The sequence below is a fragment of the Trifolium pratense genome, linkage group LG7 (assembly GCF_020283565.1).
Source record: "Trifolium pratense cultivar HEN17-A07 linkage group LG7, ARS_RC_1.1, whole genome shotgun sequence".
Classification (NCBI taxonomy): domain Eukaryota; kingdom Viridiplantae; phylum Streptophyta; class Magnoliopsida; order Fabales; family Fabaceae; genus Trifolium; species Trifolium pratense.
This window is the reverse complement of record NC_060065.1, coordinates 3,402,180-3,420,010: the sequence shown is the minus strand read 5'-3', so window position 1 is coordinate 3,420,010 and position 17,831 is coordinate 3,402,180. Positions and strand designations below refer to the sequence as shown.

Genomic DNA, 17,831 nt, shown 5'->3' with positions numbered 1-17,831 from the left:
ATACATGGCTTCTAAAATATTCATAGATCAATTCATTGCCCAACACCTTCCTATATATAAATGCATCACTCATACTCATTCTCCTCACTCAAAAAACTTCTTCTATTTTCCTCTTCTATATATTTTGGCTCTTATTTCTCCAATTAATAGAGACTTCATTTCAATGGCTTTCACAGCCTCACCATCCATAATAAGAAACTCCATTTCATGGAAAAATATGATTGTTTGTGATATGGCTGATAACACTTGTAGAGATAAGTTTTCATTTCCAAACAAGGGCATCTATAAAGGCCAACACAATCTTCGAGATCATTTGACCGTCACAAATGTTGTGACTCCATCGCGTGTGATTACCCCACCTCCACCACCGGAGAAAGGTTCCGGGACCACCGATGGTCGCCAAAACCATGTTGCATGGACTAGTGTCCCCCAAGAGAGATGGGAAGGAGAACTGCTTGTTGAAGGACATATTCCACTCTGGCTGGTGAGTTTTTTTTTTTTTTCTTTTTCTTCTTTTACCAACATTGATATTTTGATTATAAAGAAAATTAACTAATTTTACACATTAAAAAATTTAAACTAATTAGTGCAGTTATATTCTTCTTGATTTCATTAAAACAAATAGTTTGCATTTTCAAAAGTTTCATTCATATAGGAACATGTTATATAAAAATAAAAGAGTCATTGATAAATAAGATTTATATTATCGAGTGCTATTTTAAAAGCAACATCATCGTATAGAGTTGAGCAATAATATCATTAAATAGAGTAAAAGTAGTGAAGTTTTCTTATAACAATTTAGTAGTAAGAGATTTGACTTTGTAACCTCAAACAATGATTCAATTCTCACTTGACAATTTGACAAATAATTTTTTCACCTAATTTTTTTATAAAAGAAAAAACACATGTTTTTTTACGGGAAAAAAACACTTATATTTGAGATCACCAAATATGAATACTAATTTGTTTGCTTACTATGTTCAAAAAAACATCATTTACTTTGCTATGAAGAATGAGGAGAGTGATAATTGAACTCCAAACCACTAACCCATTATAAAGATTAAAATAGAATATAGTGAATAAATTATTCTAAAAGCTTAAGTTTTTTAAATATAATGACTACAAGGATAATTTTATATTGTATCTATCATTGTAGCTTGTAACCTCTACTTAAATTTTGCCGCCATTATAGTCTAGTTCTACTTTTATTTTTGACGTCTAGTCCAAATTCTACTTGATTGTTATATAGAAACTACAAAATTTATAACACAGACAAAGTGTAAAAGAACAAGAAATATTCTTGTCACAACTCACAAGAACTACAAAACTCCAGAGAAATAATTATTTTTTAAGAAACATCCATAAATAATTAAATAAATTTTAAAAAGCTGCTAATCCTACACGTAATGTAGTTTTATACTTTTATTTATCGGTAATCATATATATATATATATATATATATATATATACACACACACTCCTGAATGTGTCAGCAATATCGTAAGCTAGCAGAGTATATTACCGGAATCAAGAATTTAATATCCAATATACAATTAAATTAAATAATTGAGATCATACTATATAAATATATCAATATAATATCAACTTATGTTTGGACATCCATTGATTCGCCCATACTATGATAGACTATAGATAGATAATAATACTATGATATTCCAGAAGAATAGAGTACTCTATTTTACTCCTCTCAATGCATTTTTGTTTGTCATTTCTTTTACATGAATGAATACCCAGTAAAATTATTTTTGTTTGATATAATATTTATAACAAATATCATGGTATACATCTCTGCATAAATAACTAATAACTTCCTTTTTTTGAGGAGATCACTAGTTAATAACTTGTCACACAGATGGTTTTTATTGGAATAATTGATAAATATATAACTACCCATGCAGAAAGGAACGTATATAAGAAATGGTCCGGGCATGTGGAACATCGGGGACTACAACTTCAGGCATCTCTTTGACGGATACGCCACCTTGGTAGGACTTCACTTTGAGAATGGACAGTTAACCGCCGGTCACCGGCAAATTGAATCTCAAGCCTATCAAGCAGCAAGGAAAAATCATAAGATATGTTACCGTGAGTTTTCTGAAGTGCCTAAGGCTGAAAATTTCTTGGCCTACGTAGGGGAGCTAGCAAGCCTTTTCTCTGGTGCTTCGCTTACTGACAATGCCAACACTGGTGTGGTGAAGCTCGCAGATGGTAGGGTGGTTTGTTTGACCGAGACACAAAAAGGGTCCATAGTGATAGACCCTGACACATTGGAGACAATTGGGAAATTTGAGTACAGTGACTCTTTGGGGGGTCTCATTCACTCTGCGCACCCCATTGTGACGGATAAGGAGTTTTTAACGTTAATCCCTGACCTTTTGAAACCAGGGTACTTGGTGGTAAAGATGGAACCTGGCTCCAATGAGAGGAATGTTATCGGACGAGTCGATTGTCGGGGCGGATCATCGCCCGGTTGGGTCCATTCCTTCCCTGTTACTCAACACTATGTTATTGTGCCTGAAATGCCATTGAGGTATAGTGCTCAGAATTTGCTCAGGGCTGAACCAACTCCTTTATACAAATTTGGGTGGCATCCTGAGTCCAAAGCTTTTATGCATGTTATGTGCAAGACTAGTGGAAAGATTGTAAGTACATAATATTACTTATAACTCTGATAATATAGAATGTGCTGTATTTGTGTTTCACCGATTAATTTTGTAGTAAATTTTGGTATGTGATTTTGAAGGTGGCAAGTGTGGAAGTGCCTTTGTTTGTTACTTTCCATTTCATAAATGCATATGAAGAGGAAGATGAAGATGGGAGGGTGACTGCTGTCATTGCTGACTGTTGTGAGCACAGTTCAAACCCTGACATTCTTGACAAGCTTAAATTACAGAACCTTCGCTCATTCGATGGCAAAGATGTTCTACCAGATGCAAGGTACGTATTTGACATCTTAGTTATGTTATATCCCTTCCTGCAAGGTCATAATTGAACACATATATTAATCTAAAACCATTGTTTATTGAAATAATAACAGGGTTGGTCGATTTAGAATACCACTAGATGGAAGTCCATATGGAACATTAGAAGCAGCATTAGACCCAAATGAACATGGGAGAGGCATTGACATGTGCAGCATAAACCCTAATTATTTGGGGTTGAAATACAGATATGCATATGTTTGTGGAGCACAACGCCCTTGTAACTTCCCCAACACCCTCACCAAGGTTACTTTGCTTTCTATGTCAATTCTTAACTTCTGTCTAATATAACTCTGCAAACATTTAGTTGAATGTGCTTTGACATGTAATATGTAGATTGATTTAGAAAAGAAAAGGGCTAAGAACTGGCATGAAGAAGGTGTTGTGCCCTCAGAACCATTCTTTGTACCTCGACCAGGAGCAACGGAGGAAGATGATGGTTAGGACTCTTATGATTAATTAATTCATGCCTGTGCAAGATCAGCTCCTCCTCTTTGCTAATCTTTGTTTCCCTCATATGACAGGTGTGGTGATCTCCATAATCAGTGAGAAAAATGGAGAAGGCTATGCGTTGGTGTTAGATGGTTCCACTTTTGAAGAGGTTGCTAGGGCTAAGTTCCCTTATGGACTTCCATATGGGTTGCATGGATGTTGGGTTCCAAAACAGTAAAAGTGTGACAAAAGACTGCCATTATCATAGTGGAAAATCTGCTCAGAGAAACTACTTGCAAGCATCACATCTGTACAATATATATTCTACAATTATCTATAAGTGTGCAAGCTGATAGCAAACCATAACGCAAGTACATGTATGATAAAGTAGCAATTATACGGATTTTAAATTCGTTAAAGCATTTTCAAATTATAATTCATGTAAAATTCACAAATATATGTATAAAATTAGCAAAAATATACGGATCCCCTATCTTGGCTGTTCACGTATACTGAAACATATAGAAAGTCATAAGTGTTGACATGCAGATATGAATACTAATCATTAGTGTGAGACTTGTTGCCTTAACTAGCAATATTCCATTTATTAGACAACAAATTATTTATATAACCTCAATTATGAATCAAAAATTCAAAAAGAAATTCCCTTCCCGGAAAACATGCATCCAGCTACCCTGACCAAGGGAAGAATGAAAAAACAGATTAGACAGCAAACGAGTCAGATCTGCATGTCTGGTAAACAATTTTTTGATGGAGGAATCCCTAATAATTTTTTGAACCTCTTTGCATCTTGGAAATATACCAGGTAAATAATGTGTGATATTCCAAGTGTTGAAGAATCACCTTGATTTGTTTGCAAACCAGCTTCTTAAAGATATAAAATGACTATTTCTGGTCTGTATAAACAGCATCAACATCATCAAGCTCAAGTAATTTGCTCATAAGTTCCTTGTTCAAGTCCATAGCCTCATCATCTACCTGAAAAAACAACAGCACATGACTCAAGTTTTATACCAGTAACCCGTTTTAAAATAGAAAATTAGTATAATTACTTTCCAAAGTAGAATGCAGATGATAAATACCATGATAATCATCACTAATATACACAAGATATGCTCAAACAATTGATGGGATGAACACTCTCATCATTTCAAAAGTATGCAGTGGTTTTCTTTTCTTTTTTATTTTTGATCTAAAGAATCTAGCAGCAAAACTCATATACACTAAGTGCTGAGTAGTGGAGAACTGCAGGTTCCAAGCCGCACCCCTGCATATCAAATGTCCTTGCAGCCTTTTACCATTTGAGTTGTACTTATGGGAAAGAAGTGGGTTTTTTAATCACAAGAATAGAGCAAAACAAAGCAGAGGACTATAGTTTAATCCCACTCATGCCAATAACATCAGCAAGGACAATATGAGATAATGTGAGAGACAAGAATCCCAAATCTTCAAACATGAATATGTTAGAAAGGCATTCTGCACTTTCAATTCCTTCCCTTAAAGCATGTTAATGAGAAATAGCCCAGGGTCTTGAAAGGAGTTATGAAGTGGGTTTGAGGCTAAACAATAACATAGAACTGAATCTACTTCCATTAATTGTTTAGGTCAACAAACCAGTTAGTTTACACATGTAAAAAATTCAAAGGCAGTGTTTTAAAGAGCCAATTCAGAGGACATCCAAACAGGATTTTACTATTTCCAATTAAAATCAGAACTCCACATAACATGAAACTTCGTAAACTTTTGACCAATAATTTCAAACTCAGAATGCGCTTTCACTGATGCTCTACTACGACTGACAGATAAAACAAAGGGAAATGTCTTAATGAGAAATGAAACGTTCTCATTTGGATGTTAAGAAGAAGACAAAAATAAATGAGGGGTGTGTAGTTGTAGGGAAAAAATCCTCCCACATCTTGCTTCCATCTCAAATTTTCTTTGCCCCTATCCCAATAAATTGAAAACAAAGGCCCAGCATTAGCATAATGGGAAGTTTATGCATGTAAACGTAATAAAGCAATGTTGGAACATTAATTATACTCTTCAAGAAAGCTTCCCTAAAAAGGAAATTTTGTCTGCAGGAAATCTTTAAAGTTGCAATTTGAAATGACAAGGGCAATTTACAGATTCATCTTCTGAAATTGCATATTGTTGCCACATTACGGATTAAACTTACACGGTCACGATTGTATACACCAAAATGAGAAGCAAGAAAAGAAAAAGGAAATGCAAATAAATGAAATAGCATGTGCAATAGCCAAAACAAACCTCAATTGTGGTATTTGGAAGAAGCTCAGAACCATTATCAGACTCAAAGTCTATGCCCTCCTCTCGCAACTTCGATAGTATAGATGAATAGTTCTCTGAAGAACCAACAATTTTATAATACCTGGCAAGAGGAACTAAAATCAATTCTTAGGCTTTAGGTTGATTTCTAAATATTTGAATCTCCTTACTATGATGGAGTAATCAAATAGAAAAGCAAAGATTGTGTGAAACTAGATAATCAATTAGCCCCAGTACAGATTATGCCAGGGTTGAAAGAAATGCTTGCCCAGTATATAGAGCATATCTGGGCAGAAGATTAATTTAACACTAATGTTAGATTTCATACACTTAAACCTTCCACTAACTCCTCAAAAAAAGTGAAATTCATAAATCTGAATGTCAAATTGTAGTACTATTGTAGCAATATCTGGTGTTGGTTTTAGAAGTCAAACTCTAGAAAATTTGAACATTGATATTTATTCAAATTGTTGATATTTTCAATTAATTTACAAAAATTATTCAAATAAGAGTCTAGAATTTCCTCTAAAAGCCAAACCAGCTCTCACCATAGCTATAAGATGAAATGAATTGCCTGCAGATGGCAATTGGGAATTGACCACAGCTACTAGAAAAGTCTTAACTTCAAAGTAGCGACACAAATTCCACCTTTATCCATACAGTTTATTACTCGGATCAAAAAGGTATTTAAAACTGGGGTTGGCATTGGGGCACTCAGTTGTAGATAATGTGTTCCATGGCTGTTGATTGTCGACCACACATATGAAACCAATTTAAGTCAGCCATGTTATGTAAAGTGATGCTTTCATTGAGACTGACATGTTTTCTTCGAACAACAAAAAAACGAAAGTAGTAGAGGGAGGGGTGAAGTTTTTATTTTTAATCAATGTAGGTTTTGATGAGTCAAAAGTATGACTTCATCATTACTGGTTCAAGGTTTCCTCCACCAAGAGCACATACCATACCCCATAGACAGAACAGAGAGACGGGAATTGGGTGGGGGTGGGAGCTTCATTAGAGATATGATGATGAGGTCATAAAATTTATTCTAAGACCAGAAATTTGATTATAACTGAGAAACACAATAATAACAAAAATGAGAGCATTACCTTTCTGACCTATCCTCTTCAGTATCATCTTCATATGTTGGAGGATCAATTACATCCTCAGCTCCAGCATCCAAAGCAATGCCAAGCAGCTGATCTTTATCAGTATTATTGACTTTAATATTTACTACCCGAGCACGTCTAAACTTAAACAGCACAGACCCAGAATCTGCCATTTTTCCTCCACAGTTGTTTAGCACTTCTCTAATCTTTGCCACAGAACGATTTATCTTATCAGTTGATACCTCAACTACCATACTAACTCCTCCATAACCATAAACCTGAGGGTAAATGCAGAATGTTATGAGCTAAACTAATATTCCAGGATCAAAATTTAAAAAGATAGGATACTATAGAACCTAAGGCAATGGCTAAACAAAAAACTGACCCATTCTGGGGTTGTTGGGCCAGACCCATATCTAGTAACCTAGATTAGATCCATTTAACAAAACAGGGCTATTTTCCCCTGCACCCAAACCTGTTTACGATGTTTCTGTTTAAAACTTATAGCTAAGAACTTAAACAATAATAGCAAACAAAAATAACTGTCTAACATCTCAAACTGTCAAACAAAATTCGTGTTTGGATAACTGGGAAGAACCAATTTCCGGGGAAATGTATTTCAAAATAATGAATACTGGAATAGTTACTTTTGGAATAATAATACTATGCTAAGGAATGTTTGAAAGTAAATTTACATCTTAGTAGCTGAGTAAAAAGAAAAAGCAAATTTATTCTATTATATTTTGAAATTTGAAAGTGAAGATGCATCCATTGGGAAAGGCAACAGAATCACAAACAGATATTTGACATTACATTAGTGACTCTTGCTGTTGTTTAAGATTAGTGGACTCCTCCTAATTGTGTGTAACTGCACAAGAAAATTTATGCTTTCCTATCTCAAAACATGATGACACAATCATGTTCTTAAGAAAAAGGAGATAATCCAAATGTGTCAACAATGATGTTATACTAAGTTACTAACCTCATAAATTTTCTCGATATAAGCCTCTTGCCCCTTCTCAGTTGCTTTCTTGATGTTGCGCTCGACAATATCTCTAGGCACATCAAGCTCCTTTACTTTCTCAAGTACAGCAGCCAAGGCTGAATTTGTTGATGCATTCGGACCACCTTTTTTTACACTGTTGATTTTAGTTGCATGAAAATCGTGCATAAGATGGTTACTTGATCCAAAAAGGAAAACAAGACGCTAACAAAATTCTCAAAACGGAAACAATATGAATTACAGAATAGACCAGGGTTAAATCATGGAAATTCAGCAATCCAGCCACAAACACAGGGAATAGACCTAAAGAAAAATAAAAGGATGGCCGCATAATCTATTTCATTTAATGAAATTAAAAGTGCAATTACTATGCACTGACAGTGACATCATAAAAACATGTTACACAAAAATTCAATCATATATCATTGTAGTGCCATGTTGTAACCTGTAACATTATCTCCTAAAATATTTGGACATATATGTAAGTCTTTTACACTGTCAAGTGTCAATGCATTAGTAATAAAATTCAAAAATTAAAACCTAATGCGGATTAGAATTTGAAATAACTTGGGACCAATAATAACAAAGCAGTGATATAACGAATGCAACATAAAATTGGGAGAATGACTTACGCAGACACAACTTCCTTTCCGATCCTACTGTATAGTTTCATCTTCTTTGCATTTTGGGCTTCCTGCAGTTGTGGCAAATAAGAAAATTGGAACTAGAAAAGAAGACTTAAAGAATGTCTTCACAGAAGTAGCAACCATAAAAATGAAAAACTTGTACTAATCAAACTACAAATCAACTTAAGACATGCTTGGATTGGCTTATATAAACTTATCTACTGTCATAAACACTTGCAAAGTTATAAGACTGTTCGGAAGAGCTTATAGAAACAACTTATAAGTTATAACAAGCTCATAAGTTGTTTTCAGCTTATTTTCATAAACTCTCCATAGGCTTATGAAAACAATTTGCAACTAATATGAAAACAATTTGATTTTTTTTATAGCAATAGCTTATACATAAACAACTAATATGATAAGCCCATATATTACAAGTTAATTAGGAGTTTAGGACCGAAGGTCTGTTTGGATTGGCTTATTTGAGCTTATCTACTGACATAAGTTTTGTGAGACTATTTGGGGGAACTTTTGAAAACAGCTTACGACAATTTTCATGAGTTTTTTTCTACTTATTTTCATAAGTTCTCCAATATAGCTTATGAAAATAACTCCTAGCATATGTAAAAAGAATTATCTTTTGTTATAAAAATAGCTTATGATAAGTGTTTGTAGTTTGTACTATAAGCTGCAAATAAGTTGTTTATCCAAATAGGCTGAAAATGGCTTTCTGTTTTAAGGAAATGAATATAAATTCAGTTGAATTAAAGCACATGTAACGGGAATTTCATCGAACAGGTAAGATGCATTATCGAAAAACGAAGAATGGACAGACCTTTCGACCAGCAATTTTGCAGGAACGTCTGCCCATACAAACAGGAGTAGAAGTCCATATCGTTCTTCTAAATCGACGGTTGTTATCATAATCAGTATTGATAAAGCTTACATTTGCATCCAACAACGACGGTGAAAAATAGATATTAGTCCCTGAGAAGAGAATCAAGGAGTGACTCTGATACATTCAGAAAAAATCATAATAGTGAATTGAAAAATGCAGAAGTAAGTAAAGGTGAGAAAGGGATAGTAGCAATACTGTGAAGAAAGAGTGATGAAGAATGAAGGCGCGTGGAGAAAACGCGAGTTGAGGAAGCGTGAAGATGAAGTGCAACTCGCAACGCTCTCATCGTCTTATAATAACAGATACCGGTGAACGAAGGATATGTTCCTATGCTGTTAGTTGCTACTTGCTAGTATACCGTTTTTTCAAGTCCCGTGGAAACGAATCTTAGTTTTGGGTTGGGCTTTCAAAATTTAAAAGCGAATATGATTCAAAAAAAAATGTAATGCCTTTCTGCACCTCCGTTTTTATTAATACGCCTTAGTAAACAAATCATGATATGATTTCAACTTCCAATATAAATTCTCGATTTTTGATTGTATAACTTTGCCATGATTTTTAATTTTTAATTATATGATTTTTTTTTTTGATAAATTAAGAGCATTTGGATAATTAAGAGCATTTTTTTTGCTAGAGCATTTAATTTTTAATTATATAAATAAAAAGTATGATTTTGTCAAAATAATGATCGAATAAAAAGGGGAAAATAAATAGGAAATTATGTTTGATAATGAATTTATGATAATAGAGATTTTTTTTAATTAGTTTTAGGTTTTTTTTTATAAGCAATGTTAGTTGTTAGTATTACAATGTTATGTTAGTTTTTTTTCTCCTTTGCCAGGACTTGAACCCTAAACCTTCTGCTCCTTTATCCTTAGTTTAACTAGTTTAATCGGTTAATAATGGTAAATATCTCGTTCATAATCATAGTCCACTATTAAATACCAAACTTATTGTTATTTTAAAATGATGGAATGGCAGCTGGTGGTTGGCATGATTGAAGGAAACAATGATGCAGTAGTTAAAAATGCCAATGGAAATAGTATTGTGCTAGTTATGTGATACTTTCATATTCACCTACTTCTGATCACAATCCTAACTAATTGCTACCGACCTGAAATTATGTCTCAAGAAACAAGAAATGGCTGATATGCCCGTCAAACGAAATAACACATCTTTGTCTTTCACTCCAACTTCCAACTTTGACATCTTATTAATTTTAATTTCTTTCACACCTTTGATCAAAACATGTGATGCTTTGTTGTCTGTATACTGTTTGTAGCTCTGTATTTTACTGTATATTGGGCGCGTCTATTATTTTTATTTTTTTAAATTAATTCTCACATCTTTGAGTTATTGTAACTTTTCTTCCTTTTTTGTTCTTAAATTACAAACATCATTAAACTAGTACTTATTATTGAACTTTGATCATATGATAAAAGTTTTACTTTGATCGTTAAGATTATGATTTGTTAACATTATATCATCGCGTGTAAGTTTTAAATATATTTTAGTAAGTATTTAATATTTTTTTGTATCATATATAGTTGTTATTTTAGTATATGAATGAATAGAGTTTATCTTTTATATTATAAGCTTGTATACACAAGCAAACTCTAAACCCTAATTTGTTTTCCCTGTTTTCTCTCCATTTTATCTTGCAATTTTTATTAAAAAATAATACAATTTTGTCTTGACTAGGATTCAAACCCGCAACCCTCCGGTGCAAGACAATATTTCAAACCACTATGGCAAGTATACCAATTGTGATTAAAATTATGTGCAATAATTGATAAGCACCATCAATTTTAAAAGTATATCATATCAAAATTATTGTTGACTATATTATTCATCACAAAATATTTTTATGTCTTTCCTGATAGATGGTTTTTTTTTCTACCAGATCATAAATTTAGAGAATAATTATCATGTGAGATTTGGAAAGTTATTATCACGTGTAATTTGGAAAGTTATTATCAAACTCAATTCTGCTAAATCAATTTTTTTAGCAATACAACCAAATACAACTATAGTCATGTCACTAATCACATTCATTATTTTGATTTTAACATTGCTGATTTAATATTAACCGATGATCAATTGATACAATATGCACTAGCAGATCAATTGTGATTTAAATTATGTCCACAAAGTGTTAAGCTCCATCAACTTTCATATGAAATATTTCATACGACAATTAAGCACCATCAATTTTCATTGAATAATTTAAACAACTAAAAACCGATAATCTCTTATCTCTTATATTATAAGCTTCCTAACATAAGCTAATCCTAAACCAAAATTTTCCCGTCTCATTTTCTCTTTCTTTTTATTGCAGCTTTATATTAAAAAAATACAGATTTTTCTACGATAGGAATCGAACATGCATCCCTTACTTACAATAAAACTTTTCAACCGCTAAAACATGTGCTTCAATTATGAAAGAATTTAGGAATCCTAATATGTTAACCCTGTTTTCAATAAATTTGAACGGCAGAATTAATCACAATTTTTATTTATTTATGGATGTCTACTTAAGTTTATGTTCTTGATTGTGTCCAAGGTTTTAAAAAACGGTCCTGTACCGTTAAAACGGGCGTTACAAAACGCTATTTCAAGTGACCTATACTGTTTTTTAAGGTTTTAAAGGTGAGAAAAAAAATCACAGCCGAAACGCCGTTACGAACGATACGAAATGCCGTTACGGCCGCGAAACGCCGTTACGGCCGCGAAACACCGTTACCGACGTGAAAATGCAGAAAAAATGTTGAACAGAATCAGAATCAGAATCTTACACTTTTACTTTTACCAGACCAGACACCAGAGTACCTCTCTACTTTCTTATCACAATTTCACGTGCTTCCTTCTTTCTTTCCTAATCCTCTCCTTTGTTCATGCTTCTTTCTTTCCTCTCCTCACAAACAATTTCACAGCCTGTGTTCTTTCCTCTCCTCTGTCCATGCTTCTTTCTTTCCTCTCCTTTGATCTGTACGTGATTGCAAGCTGCTGCTGCTGTGCTTCGGTGCTTCCATCCCACCAACAGGTAACTAATAACCTTTTGTAAACTATTGTGTTGTTTATAAATGGAAAAGATTTGAGATGGGAAGAAAGAAAACAAATTGGAATTTGTGTTGTTTGTAAATGAAAAAGATTTGAGATGGGAAGAAAGAAAACAAATTGGAATTGGGGATTTTTTTTTTTTAATGCGTGTGAGGGGGGTGGGTGGGGTGGGTGGGTGAAAATGTTGAGAGTTAGTTGTGTCTCTCACTGACTTAAGAGTAGTGGTGAATAGTGATAGTGATTTTTTTTGGTTAAAATTGGTTTTTTTTTTTAATCAGTAATAATTTATTGATAATAGTCACCAAAAACATAAGATATGTTTAAGGAGGCTAGGTAACAACGCACTATAAAAAAGTGGTAACAAAAAAGGCACAAAACAAGGCTAATGATTAGTGAATAGATAAATAGAGTTAAAAATCTTAAGATAATAAGACTAAATTAGATTTTGATTACACTAAAAATTAGATTAAAGTATTCTTTATTAATTTACTTACTTGAGTAATTTTTTAAAATTAAACTATAAACTATTTGTAGGTTGGTTGAATAATGCCTCGAAGAGAAGAATTACCGGTAGAAGAAGAAGAACGATTTCCAATCGGTAGAGCACAAGGTGCTCCGAGTGATGAATACAAGAATTCTAAATATGGAAAAGACAAATCAGGAGGAGCTGCATATGAAGCAAAGAAAATTGTGATGAGTAAAGAATTTTGGAATAAGGCAACTGAAATACTAAAGGTATTTGAACCGATTGTCAAGGTCTTGAAGTTGGTGGATGGTGATGTTAAACCAACAATGGGATTTCTTTATGAAGCAATTGATAGAGCCAAACAAGCTATTGAGAAAAATTGTCGCTACCACGCTTATTATAATTCAATCATTGACAGCAGATGGGTTTTCATGCATTCTGATTTGCACGCAGCAGGTTTGCATCAACGTATTTAATTTATTACGTTTACATGTTGGTATTTAATTTTGATGTAACAATGTTAATCATTTTCTCTTAGGTTATTTTCTCAATCCACAATTCCAATTTGGAGTAGTCCATGGAAGAGATGTAGCTAGGGAAACCTTGGATGGAACCACAAAAGTAATAAGAAAATTAGAACCAAACATTAATATTCAAATAAGAGCTAACAATCAGGTGAGACGTTTGTTCATGTTATTTATTTATAATTCAATACTAAATCTTAGAAACAAAATATTCATTTGAGACTTATATGGTATATTGGTTATTGTAGTTATTACTTTTTCGGGATAAGCAAGAGTCCTTTGGAACTCCACAAGCTCAACAAGCATGGCGTGGAACGGATCCTGGTATGTATTATGGTAAATAACTCATTTAGTTGATAAGAAAATATGAACAAGTTATGCTAATTTTCTCTATCAAATTTTTATTTAGCTGAATGGTGGCTGTTATATGGATCTTCTGCTCCTGAACTTCAAAGAATAGCTGTAAGAGTTCTAAGCCAAACAACTTCAGCTTCAAACTGTGAGCGAAATTGGAGTACCTTTAGTTACATCCATACAAAGACGAGAAACAGATTGAAGTATAAAAAACTACAGAAGCTTGTCTTTGCATATTATAACATGAAGCTACAAAATAGGAGCACCATGAGAAGAAGTCAGGAAGAAATTGAAAAAAACTTTAGTCCTATCAACCTTGATCATATATTTCAAGAAGACCCTTTATCTCCATGGCTTGAAGAGATAGAGGGACCATTGTTGGATGGAATTCAAAATGCACAGTGGCTCCCTATTGATTCTGATGATGACATTGAAGAAATACCCATTGATGTTGATCACTCAAATTCAGGTCATACACCTAGTCAAAGTGGGGAAGGTGGTTTAAGTCCACCAAGTGATGAAAATAGTGGTGGCAATGGTGGCGGTGGTAATCAAGAACAAGTTTATGGAATAAGTGAAGGGTCACATCATTCTTTTCAAGAAGAAGCATATGATAGGCGTGATCAAAATTTATTGTCCCGTCGAATGGAAGAAGAATCATGTGAAGATATGACTGGTGGTGGTAGTAGTAACCCTAGCAGAGGTCGAGCTAAACGTGGTAAAAGTAAAAAGAAAGCTAATCCATTGGATGATTCTTCGTCGTCAAGCGGAGTACAATCATATGGTGATTTTGGTTTTGTTGCACCATTTGAAGGTAATCAAGGTAATTTTCCATCATATTACCAAAATCCTTCTTATATGCCACACGGGTATTATCCATATATGTCAAACCCAAACATGCCATTTTATAATGACGCTCCTATGAATTATAACGAGTCATCAACAAATTCTTCATATGATTACCAACAAATAGAACCACCAAGAAGTTCTGGATTGTTTGATTATGTCTTTGGAAGAAGTGGAAATAACAATGATGAAGGTGATAGTGGAAGTTATGATCCTGCACGTCGTTCTACCATGTGGTGATTAGTAATGTAATCAATAAGTTTTCAATAAACTTTTTTAAATGTATTAGTAGTTTCTTATGTTGTAACTTATAACTTAATGTAGCAAATTTGGCATGCACTTTGTTTAAATAAGATTTGTGCAATTTTTATAAGATCTATGCAATTTTGTGATTAATTCACACCGCGACGACCGCAATCTGTAACGCAGCATCCGTTACAGCCGAAATCGTGAAAACCTTGACGCGACCGCGACCGCGACCGCGACCGCTATTTAAAACCTTGATTGTGTCTTTAATTTTTTTTTAACCTTTAATTATCATCAATTTTTTAACCTTTAGTTATCAGCAATTTTTTTTTTAATAAGTAAACAAAACGACGGGGTTCCAAAATTATTTAAAAAATATATAAAATATAAAATAAGCACATAAACAAATATAGAATAATTAGTCCATGAAATTCCCTATACTACTTTTATTGAAAATGCTCTTAGAATTTTTGTATTTTATTTTTTATTGTTACATATTACAGCTAATTAGACTCATGCACCGCATGGGTGAAAGTTCTAGTTTAATATAAACTCAATATCTTTTATATTATAAGCTTGTATACACAAGCAAACTCTAAACCCTAATTTGTTTTCCCTGTTTTCCCTCCATTTTATCTTGCAATTTTTATTAAAAAATAATACAATTTTGTCTTGACTAGGATTCAAACCCGCAACCCTCCGGTGCAAGACAATATTTCAAACCACTATGGCAAGTATACCAATTGTGATTAAAATTATGTGCAATAATTGATAAGCACCATCAATTTTAAAAGTATATCATATCAAAATTATTGTTGACTATATTATTCATCACGAAATATTTTTATGTCTTTCCTGATAGATGGTTTTTTTTTCTACCAGATCATAAATTTAGAGAATAATTATCATGTGAGATTTGGAAAGTTATTATCACGTGTAATTTGGAAAGTTATTATCAAACTCAATTCTGCTAAATCAATTTTTTTAGCAATACAACCAAATACAACTATAGTCATGTCACTAATCACATTCATTATTTTGATTTTAACATTGCTGATTTAATATTAACCGATGATCAATTGATACAATATGCACTAGCAGATCAATTGTGATTTAAATTATGTCCACAAAGTGTTAAGCTCCATCAACTTTCATATGAAATATTTCATACGACAATTAAGCACCATCAATTTTCATTGAATAATTTAAACAATTAAAAACCGATAATCTCTTATCTCTTATATTATAAGCTTCCTAACATAAGCTAATCCTAAACCAAATTTTTCCCGTCTCATTTTCTCTTTTTTTTTATTGCAGCTTTATATTAAAAAAATACAGATTTTTCTACGATAGGAATCGAACATGCATCCCTTACTTACAATAAAACTTTTCAACCGCTAAAACATGTGCTTCAATTATGAAAGAATTTAGAAATCCTAATATGTTAACCCTGTTTTCAATAAATTTGAACGGCGGAATTAATCACAATTTTTATTTATTTATGGATGTCTACTTAAGTTTATGTTCTTGATTGTGTCTTTAATTTTTTTTAACCTTTAATTATCATCAATTTTTTAACCTTTAGTTATCAGCAATTTTTTTTTTAATAAGTAAACAAAACGACGGGGTTCCAAAATTATTTAAAAAATATATAAAATATAAAATAAGCACATAAACAAATATAGAATAATTAGTCCATGAAATTCCCTATACTACTTTTATTGAAAATGCTCTTAGAATTTTTGTATTTTATTTTTTATTGTTACATATTACAGCTAATTAGACTCATGCACCGCATGGGTGAAAGTTCTAGTTTAATATAAACTCAATAGTACTTAGATGTGATGACGCGGGTCCCTTATAGCTTAACCAAGATCTTGGATTCGATACCTGACTTGGACTTTACAGTTGATTTGGACTTTGTAGTTGCGCACATAAGATATTCAATTTACATCAAAAGTTTATTTAATATATTTTAGTGAGTATTTAGGATATTTGTATCATACATGTATGCATGGTTGTTATTTTAACATATCAATTTCATTATAGAATATTGGTTTCATAAATAACAATTTCATTATAGAATATTGGTTTCATTCTCCAGGGGCTTCAACTTCATCATTCATATGCTTCTTCTTTTTTTGGTAAAAACATCCATATGCTCCCCTAATTAATTATATTAACTTCTGTTTGGGAAGATAAATAAGTTAGCTTATAACTTATATTATAAGTTAAAAGTTCTATTTGGTAACAATTTTTAAAATAAAAAAAAAAACTTATGGCTTATTTTACACTTATAGCTTATTTTTCAAACGTTATTTTAAATAGCTTATGAATTTATAACTTATAATTTTTTGTTTCAATTTTTCCACTATTATCTTATTTTAAAAATTTAAATATTAATTAAACATATTTTTTTTATGTAATTTCATACTTAAAAGCTAGTTCAACCGTCAATTTTACCCAAACACTACAAATTCAATCATTCGTGGCATCTTACTTTTCATCACATTCTCCGTAAAGGTAGTAAAGGTAATGAAAGTTTCTTTTGGCTTGCAAAATTTGGTGTTTCATCATATGATTCTTTGAATGGTTAAATTAGTTTTCCTCATTAATAATTACTAAGATAAATACACATGGATAAAAAAATAAATTGACTAGTTGTCTCATTCAACTTAGCCTATATTTGGTATCACGATAAATATGACAAAATTACGATAGTCCACAATGATTTCATAAAAGCTACCCTTTATAACTTTTGAAAATCACCATAATAATTCTGACATATCTATCTTGATACTAATCATAAGATTAGTCTTATCTTCCTAGTTAACTAGTTGATGCTCTTTATCTTAGAGAGTAGTTTTATTTTATTTTATTGTATTTCACTTCAATAAAAAGAAAGGCTCATGCTAATTTTTTTTTATCTAGAATCTCCAAAATAGTGTTTTAAGTAAT

The 17,831-nt window shown here is 32.4% G+C and overlaps 3 protein-coding genes across 4 annotated transcripts; 2 read left to right on the top strand and 1 right to left on the bottom strand.

Annotated features, from left to right (window-relative positions):
- Window positions 1-90: 90 nt before the first annotated feature.
- Window positions 91-3,920, top strand: LOC123893697 (carotenoid cleavage dioxygenase 8 homolog B, chloroplastic). Its single transcript, XM_045943482.1, has 6 exons — window positions 91-484; window positions 1,920-2,663; window positions 2,765-2,958; window positions 3,059-3,248; window positions 3,339-3,441; window positions 3,527-3,920. Exons 1-6 carry the CDS (start codon window positions 164-166, stop codon window positions 3,670-3,672), a joined length of 1,698 nt encoding a protein of 565 aa, XP_045799438.1. The 5' UTR covers window positions 91-163; the 3' UTR covers window positions 3,673-3,920.
- LOC123893698 (probable transcriptional regulatory protein At2g25830) lies at window positions 3,838-9,708 on the bottom strand. Of its 2 annotated transcripts, none has more exons than XM_045943484.1 (8): window positions 9,573-9,708; window positions 9,315-9,466; window positions 8,486-8,547; window positions 7,833-7,989; window positions 6,851-7,128; window positions 5,724-5,844; window positions 4,299-4,433; window positions 3,838-4,129 (listed from the first exon to the last, which is right to left on the bottom strand). In XM_045943484.1, exons 1-7 carry the CDS (start codon window positions 9,661-9,663, stop codon window positions 4,341-4,343), a joined length of 954 nt encoding a protein of 317 aa, XP_045799440.1. In that variant the 5' UTR covers window positions 9,664-9,708; the 3' UTR covers window positions 3,838-4,129; window positions 4,299-4,340. The 2 variants fall into 2 exon arrangements, with proteins under 2 accessions (XP_045799440.1, XP_045799439.1); XM_045943483.1 differs by having other exon boundaries at window positions 3,838-4,124; window positions 9,573-9,706.
- A 2,571-nt stretch (window positions 9,709-12,279) lies between these two features.
- On the top strand, window positions 12,280-14,867 carry LOC123893582. Its single transcript, XM_045943332.1, has 5 exons — window positions 12,280-12,420; window positions 13,194-13,359; window positions 13,442-13,578; window positions 13,676-13,751; window positions 13,837-14,867. Exons 1-5 carry the CDS (start codon window positions 12,337-12,339, stop codon window positions 14,865-14,867), a joined length of 1,494 nt encoding a protein of 497 aa, XP_045799288.1. The 5' UTR covers window positions 12,280-12,336.
- Window positions 14,868-17,831: the final 2,964 nt, after the last annotated feature.